General features: G+C 38.7%; 1 protein-coding gene and 1 non-coding gene across 2 annotated transcripts; both read right to left on the reverse strand.

Moving 5' to 3' along the window:
• LOC103447246 (scarecrow-like protein 18) lies at positions 1-2059 on the reverse strand. The gene has a single exon (XM_008386421.4). It carries the CDS (start codon positions 1839-1841, stop codon positions 450-452), a length of 1392 nt encoding a protein of 463 aa, XP_008384643.2. The 5' UTR covers positions 1842-2059; the 3' UTR covers positions 1-449.
• Positions 2060-5492: 3433 nt separating this feature from the next.
• LOC114819859 (U2 spliceosomal RNA) lies at positions 5493-5685 on the reverse strand. Its single transcript, XR_003767159.1, has one exon. It is a non-coding gene; the product is annotated as a U2 spliceosomal RNA (small nuclear RNA).
• Positions 5686-8883: the final 3198 nt, after the last annotated feature.

Consider the following 8883-nt stretch of genomic DNA (forward strand, 5'->3'; position numbering starts at 1 on the left):
TTTATGAGATTCATATAACACAATAATTTAAGATCAATTTCAGTCTCTAACGAAAGAACAAACTGTGATATTGGAAAAGCTAGTTGATCAGGAGCTCCCTCTAGCTGTGTCTTCATTTCACATGCAACGTCCACAGAGATCCACCCTACTTATTGCATGTATGCTTAAGACTGATCAGCTGAGTAACTAGTAGGATTCTTAGGAATGTTTAGAGAGATACATGGCAGGAGAAAAAGAGAGAAAGAAAGAGTACCCTTCTCTATGAGTAGTACAATTGAGTGAGTTCTTGAAAACACTTCAATGGCAGCTCTTGCTTCTTAAATGCGGCTTTTTATACATATATTTCTCTATATATAAATATATATAAGAAGAGAAGAACAAGACGGAAAGCTCAAACCTAGCTATCAATAGAGCTAAAGAGTCAATTAGATACATATATATACTTGTAATTAGTGCCAAGAAGAAACAGAGAAAAGGGGACGATTCTGCCAACCTAAGAAAAAAGAGTCATTGAACATCCTCAGCTGGTAACCCTCAGAAGGATAATGAAGCCGCAGCAGAAGCTTCGCCTGCGAAAGCGCAAATGGACTCAACGGTACATTCTCGAAACCCACCCTCCGCAGCACCACCTCCCAAAACGTCTCGTAACTCTCATGCCGCTGCTTCCTCTTCTCTCCTTCGACTCCCACAACGTCCTTAATCTCCCTCCCGAACCACTCCTCCACCACCAGCCTTTCCCGGCTGTTGGGCGGCAGCGTCGCCTCGAGGGAATCGAAGACGGCGCCGTAGTGGTCTAGAGCCTCCACGAACCGGTTGAAGAAGAGATGGTTATTGTGGTTGGCTTCTTTATTGGCGATGGTGAAGACTTTTGGGTTCAATGACTTGATCTTCTGGAGGAAGAGGAAGAGGTCACGTGAGTCGTCCGTGACTAGGGTGTGCAGGTAGAGGACGCAGTTGACGGCTAGGACTTCGTTTTGGTGGAGGCCCAGGGTTGATGGGGAGATTAAGTCCGACGGCGGGGATGTGTTGTTTAGGACGAGGGGGTGGAATTGGAAGGCGAGGCCGAGTGACTGAGCGAATCTCAAGAGACGCTCGCCGGTCCTGAGGAGGAGGGAGAGGTCGCGGCCGGTGGCGGTGATTCGAAGTGTGGGGGGCGGGTGGAGTGGGGAGTTGTAGGACCGCTCGACAAGGGCCTGCATAAGTGGGGGCCACTGGACGCCGTGCATGATGTCGAAGTCGAGGATGTGGATTGAGAGATGAGATGCGTCTATGGCTTCGAGGATGGCTTGATTGGCGGTCAAGTGGCTAAACCGGATGAATGGGGTTATCTGGTTTAGGGTTAGGTAACACGAGTGGAGTGCCTCCTCGTTGTTGTCCTCCTCCTCCTGTAACACTGGCAAAAACAAGTAGTTGGAGGAGGAGGATGCGGACGCACTGGCCGCATTTGTGAGAGCTGTCAGTGGGCCAATAGTAGTGGGAGAGTAATTAGGGTTTGTATTGAGGCGGAAACAGAGGGCTTTTACAAAATGGTGGGTTAGTCTTTCAGTGGAGTCTCCGAAGGGTGAGGAGTTTGAGGATAAGAGAGAAATGAGGCGGTGGGCTGAAGGGAAATCGAGGTGGGAAATGAGCTCGGCGCAGGTAATGAGTAAGTGGCGGAGGTGGGTTGGTGAAATGCTTGGTGACGTTGACATAATCAACGAAGGCTGATCAGAAATGTGATGGTGGTGGAGGTGGTGGTGATATAATTGTAGATCTGAGATGTTGTTGTTGTTTGGGTGGTTTAGATGATCTTCTTCTTCTTCTTGTTGGATATGGGAAGAATGGAATGAGCCCATGAGCATTCACTCGTTGGTGATGAGATCTTCACACAAATGATCACCAATTATATATCCTGATTGATCAGATGAGCTTTGAGCTTAGGTAGCTAGCTGCTGCTTTCTTCAATAACTTGTGATCTGCTGGCGCAGTCATATATAGCTGTGGCAATAAGTAGCAGCAGCAAACTGTGATACCAGGTATATTTGGGGAAACTGGTCTCTCCCCCCTCCCTCTCCCTCTCCTCTCCGACACACAAATTAATATATATATATATATATATATATATATATATATATATATATATATATATATATTTTATTAAACAGATATGTAAGAAATTAATTACAACCTCTGGAAACCTGGAGCCTAGCTCACAAGGGTTTCAAGAGATATAACATTTCAATTTCTGATCATTGTTAAAAGAGAAATTATCATGATCAATTACGATGTTAACCACTCGTCTAAGTTCGTTCCACAATGAAAAATGAATATGAAAAGTAAAAGGCAAGAGAAAGAGATATATATCATGACCAGATCTTCTCTAGGAAGGGTTTTTAATAAGATGTGATCTCATCATGTGTTACGCTGTTGGGAGCAGCTTCCCATGAGGATGATTATCTTCCAGAAACTGAAATGCTTGCATTAGTCAGTAACAGTGTCACTGTACACTACATTACCCTCTCTTACGTACAATTATTGCATAAACTTATTTTTCTGTTCTTTAACATTTTTTTTTATAAAAACTGTATGATATATATAGTACTTGCATATTACTAACAAGCCCAATGTTTTTGTTCCTGACAAATCAATTCCGGTTCAGTCTACTATATATATTAGATACCTGCAGTGAGTTATTATCAATACGATATATTAAGAAAACTCTCGCTGTCAACTTTTTCTCACATTTTTTTCAATTTTGCCCTCACTTTTAAGACTCTTGATAAAAAAGGAGGGCAAAATAGTAATTTTGTAAATTTTGACAAAATAACAATCATATCCCTATTTTTCCTATTTTATCCTCACTTTTGATACACAATATTTACATAAGAGAGAAAAATGGTAATTATGTAATATTAAGAAAAATATGCCCTTATTAAGAGATAGCATCATCATTGTCTCATACTTTTTTAAAAAAAATTAAAAACTAATCACACTCCTTAATAAAAAAACAAATCCTTAATCAAAAACAAAAAAAAAAGAAAATGAAATTGTTCACACACAAAGTGTGTGCTCATCTTCTAGTGATATTTTAATTGTACACCTCCATATTGCAGCCTACATAGAGTAATATGTCCAACAATATGTGTGTGTGTAAGTAATCTGTTTCTCTCTGCAACAACAATTTACAAGATGTCTCTCTCAAGGTTATCCATGACATTAATATTGTTGATCACATTGAGAACTCCATCCAACAATGGTGGGACATCCACAACATATTTAGAAAGTTAAAAGTATTATTACAGGATGCTTTTATTAGATATTTGGCATTATGTATATGGTGTCTAATTTTAGTGTTATTGTAAACAAGTACCTAACTATTGAAAATGTCGCATCCGTTAAGTCTTAATTAATTTTTTTTCATAAAATGTACATGTGGCAATAATGGGTCCTACTTATTTGCTTACTTGGACACTAAAAAAATAACTTCAAAAAAGACATGAAGATGAAAAAATAAAAATAAGTAAACAACTTCACAAATAAAAGGGGAAACAAAAATGAAGATTGCGAAATCTCCTAACAAAGAAGAGGGTTAAGAATTCAGATAGGGTTTCAAGGAGCTTATTCCTACTCATATGGTTTCCTCGTTCACCGATTTTCGGCTAGTAAAGCGTCCAGTTCGTCTTTGTAGGCAATAAAGAAGGGTGGTGGTCACATCATGGCAATCCATACCATTTCAATAACTTCCATGATATTTTTCTCGATGTTGACGGCTTGAATTGTAAGGTGGAGTTTGTGGTCTTGCATTGTGTTTGGAGGTAATGGCCTGAAGCGGCAATGGTGATCGTTACTTGGTGAAAGCTATGCTTCCATGACCTTCTATTGATGTTGGAGACAAAATAAGCCCTAGTTAATTTAACAAAAATTTAATAAGAGCTTAACGGATGTAACATTTTCAATATGTTGGGCACTTGTTTGGAATGTTTAAAAAAGTTGAGACCAATTTGGAATGACACTAAGAGGTAAGGGGGTTTAAGGTGCTTAATCATAAAATAAAATTCATTTGATTAAATTCACCAATAGATTAACAATCTGGCGCTGGTGACTCACATAATAACAGTTAGGAGGATGTTAAAATATCTTTATGAGTTTTTTCAGCCTCTAGAAGGGTGAACTGCCGTGATAAAGCCACAGGCTGGTTCCTTTAAAAGAATATGTAATACTATGTTTATCTATAATTAATCAAAGATTCAAATGTTTGAACATGTGTGCTGTATTCATACATAAGAGCAAGTCCACCCCGAAGGACTTTGTGCTAGCACTCAGCGCATTTATCCACTCCAATGAACAGTAATAAACCCATATAAACAGTAATAGGCCAAAACATCTTCACCCCTAACAAAAAAATAGCCTAGTCCATTTTATTAAAATATTATTATTTTTTATTATAAAATAATAAAAAATAATAATTTGGTAGTGAGCTCTCTCTCTCTCTCCTTCACCATCACCGTGAGCCCTCTCTCTCACCCTCCCCATCTCCACCCTCCATCAAATCTCCACCTCCCCTTCACCCTCCGCTTCCTCTCCACCGCCCTCCGCGGTCTGACCCGCCCCAAACTAGTCGACATCGGCGCCTGGGCTCGCCAGCTCCAAACCTGCCGCCTCTAGACCTACGCCCTGACCTTCAGCTGCATCGTGGGATTTGATGTCATCGTCCTCAACAGCTTCCAAGACCAGCTCGTCCTCAACAGGAAGTTCCGGGTGGGCAGCCTCGTCCTCGAAGGTAGCGTCGTCCAGCCGTCTTCCTCGTCGGAGACGGAGTTCGAAGCATCGGGACGGGGTTCCAGGCGTCGGACGCCACGCTGGCGTCAGATGGACCGGGCCACGCCTCAGTCAATTTTGGACTGGGCTAGAGACCGGCTTAGGCTGGGTGCCAGTCAATTGCGTCGGCTGGAGGGGATTCACTGGGTGCTAGCCTATTTTTTCAGCTGGGTGCTGGGCAAAAAGCCCTCCGGTGGAACTGCTCTAAGGGACATGTGAAATGGAGGAAAATACTGTTTCTCAAACCGTACATTGTCCAAATTGATTCTGGGTCAAGGGGAATCAATCGTTGACTTAGGAAGTTAGTTTAGTCGCTTGGATTATTAAATAAACACCCATGCTCCAAAGTATAGCTGCTAAACTAGCTAGCTATAGTTTATGTTGAAGAATGCACAAAGAATCCCATGTTAGAAATTGACTAAATAATTAAAAAAAAAATTTTCATTTTGTTGTCGCATGGTAATGAATGATTAAACGCTTAATAAAATTGAGACTTTTTGTTATTAGATCTTGTACTTGATGTATTAGTAGTAGGTGGTAAGACAAAAATTAAAAATAATTGTTAATGTAATTAGCAGTGAGCCGCTAATTTATTTCTTTGAAACCATTACGTTGAAAGGGGTCGGTCATATCTAGTTAATTAATTCACAGTTAATATTCATGGAATAAGATTTTTTTTTTTTTTTTTTTTTTTTTGAGGGTGTGCCAGGCCAATGCAATAGTACAATGCAAAGGCGACTTGAGAGCCCTAACAACAAGCTACTGTAACAGACTCTCCCCTTAAAGAAATTAATTTAATATCAAGTGAGTCATTGCCTCACGTATCAGATATTAAACTGATAAGAACATATGCTACACTTGATCTTAGCCAAAAGGCCAAGAACATATAGATTCCTTAGCAATAATTTCCAAATAAAGATGCACACACAAATTGAACATGGAGTTTCTAATTTCAAACCCTATACTGAAACCCTAGCTTTGTAGTCACATACCACAATTTGCTATGTTTGGAAAACTACACAAAGCTTGGGATTTGGGGAGCTGGAAATACAAGTTGCTTCCTCCCTGAAAATAATTGTATTGTAAATATGGAAATTTGAAACCTCGTTATATAAAGTTTGGTAATTAACCGTATTCACTGTTCAATATCAATAATGAATTAATCAGTTTCCGTGCAGGGAAGAATCTTTCTAGGGTTTGGAAGATAATATCTTTCATTCATGGTAGGAGTAGTAGGACTGTCAGTAGGAGCATGGCTTTCGTTCAGGTTTTGAATCTTGACGAATTATCCTCCTAGCTGCTAGTTGTCATGCATCCGTTTGTGAATTATATGGAAGTGCATTGTCTGCCCTCTCATTTTCATACTTTTCTCATTCATTTTTGTTTGTGTGGTCATGATTAACTGTGAACATACAAAATAAGAAGGGATGTGAAAAGTATGGAAATGGGAGAGCAGACAATCCACCTCCGAATTATATACGCAATAAGAAACTCATATTTAAAGAATTATTTTTATTTAAAAAATCTATATACGTTTTATGTATTTTTAAAGGTAGAGGACGTCATTGTTATTCATTTTTAAACTTCTTATATTCATTTTTAATAGTATACACATAACGTAAACATTCAATGGTTGACTTACAAGCAATGTAACGTTATATATATTGTCGAAGTTAACTGCCCAAGGTTACATAATAATGCTTACAGTTAACATACATAATAATATTAATTGTTATTAGTATAGACTAACCCATTGATATAGGATACCTCCTAATACCTCTTTTACATATATGGATCGTCAAAACTCTGCAAGAGAAGGAAAAGCAAAGTGTTTTTAATGGATTTCTATGTGTGCATTTTCACCTGGTAATACTTGGTGGACCCCTGGCTATATATACATGATCAATTGCACGATTGGCATCTTGAGAAAAAATAATAAAAATTTCAATAGCAGCAGAACAGGAGAAGGCTTCACCAGGATTCAAGGGGACACATAAAACAAAGCCTCTTCTCCCGATCTCTCCTTCTATTCCTCTTACTTTTAGGCCTCGTTTGGCTAGCCATCAGATAGTACTAACTAAATTAGTCGAACGTTTGATGCAATATCAAACTAATGATCATATTATTTATATTGTGTTTGACACTGAATTGAAAAAAAAAATTAACAGGAAGCAAATCCTATCGTAAGATAGGAAGCAAATGAAAAGCCCCAAATTAGAGCAAAACCTAATTTGAAAAAAAGGGTAAATTAAGGATTATTCTTTGGCAGTGTTCATCCCCAGTGATCTGCAATGGTTGAAAGCAATCGCGTCTGATACAATGTGGGGATGCCGTAATGAATTTTGTGCTTTCTGGGTTTGAGTTTGTGCAGTGGTTCAAGGCGGCAACAATTCGCAACCATGAGATCACCTTTCAAGATACAATAGCAGTGGCAGACTCGCGTGCAAGATGATAATGCGAGCAGTTATAGAGAAGTAGTGGGTCATGGGCAGCGACGATGTGGGTTCTCAGAATGAGTTGATTCAGGTGGCGAAGACGGTTTTGGAGCGGTGCAGCTCTTCGGTTCTAGTTCGATATGCCACCATGGATGTCTGAATAGGGACGGCATGGCCTGGGCTTAATTTGCCACCTCGGATTTTCTGTTTGTATGATGTTGATAAGAGGTGAGGAGGGTGAAGAAAGAAGGAATACTTGGATGAGGTTTCGCGATGCGAGCAGAGAGGTTGAATTTGTGACCCGACTAAATTATACGGGGGTTTTGGGGAGTATAACTTAGCAGATGGGGGTATTAAAATGGTGAGACCGGTTTAATTTACTTAGTGCGTAATTAGTACATATAAGCACCAAATACCTTTTACTGTATTACTTATACTATCCGATCCTTTATACGGCGTGACAAACGAGGCCTTAGTGGTTTCAATCAAGTGTACTTTCCACATTAGATCTATGCATATTTCCCAAAGTGTTAATTTCTTTGGAAAAACAGTTGAAGGCTTCACCGTGCTGTCAAAGTAGAAAATGCTACCCCATACTTTTTTCTTTACAAAACTCATGAGAGGTAACGTAGCCAGTTGAGCTCCACGCACCACCACAAGAAATGTCAGTGTGTTTGTACGAAAGACATGGAAAATATCTTTACTTCTTACTTCTAACCCTCCATTTACTAAAAAATAAAACTCTATAAGTGTTGTGGCTTAGGAATTGGAACATTAGGGTAAATTTTAGGGTTTGTCTCTCACACCACCTAGTACTTTGATATTGTTGTTATATGAACTTAGATTATATATAGTTTTTATAAATATGTACACGTTTCATAATAAAAAGAAGATTAAGCATCGTGTGACTTTGTGATGGACACGCTAATATCTACTAAGTACAAGATTTAATTACCTAATTAGGCCATTTGTGTACTCAAGAGATTCTATATTTTACGGTTGTTGTAAAATTAGAAGTTAAACGATCGATGATTGGTGCTCAACTAACTACTCATTATTCTAAAATGAGCCATATGAATAATTCATGTGGTGGTACTATTAATAATTCATGCAGGAGATTAAAGAACAAGGTGTTTTATGCAGGAGATTAAAGAATAAGGTGTTTTCTGGACATATTTCTTTTAAAGTTACTACAGGATGACACTTAATAATTGAAACAGAACTAAAAAAGTACACAAGTACAAGAGAAAGACTGTTGATCCTGCTGACAAGTAAATAAAAATTGCACTTGTATGTGAAATCAATAGTGCAAATGCATAATAAATGTGTACCGGTTCTGCAGGCCAATTGCGATATGGAAGAGCTAGAAATTCAATCAGCAGAGGAAACAAAAGAAAAACAAGAAGATAAGAGAAAAGCATCAACCAGCAGCAGTAATGAATGAATTAGGAAGTAGGAGGAAGGAGGAGAGAACCTTGCATGGCACAAGTATACAATTATTGTGACGTTTTTTGTTAATTAATTATACAATGTTATTGAAAAAAAATTTACACATGACACTGTATAATTAGTATGAAACATCCCGATTGTAGTATATCTATTTCATGTAAGTTCTTAAAAATGAGATAGGTAGGAACCTGAGAGGTGGGAA

The sequence above is a fragment of the Malus domestica genome, chromosome 11 (assembly GCF_042453785.1).
Source record: "Malus domestica chromosome 11, GDT2T_hap1".
Lineage (NCBI taxonomy): Eukaryota > Viridiplantae > Streptophyta > Magnoliopsida > Rosales > Rosaceae > Malus > Malus domestica.

Bases quoted from the DNA above. Each gene is read 5' to 3' on its own strand.
- LOC103447246 (XM_008386421.4), bottom strand. From the start codon at position 1,841: ATGCTCATGGGCTCATTCCATTCTTCCCATATCCAACAAGAAGAAGAA.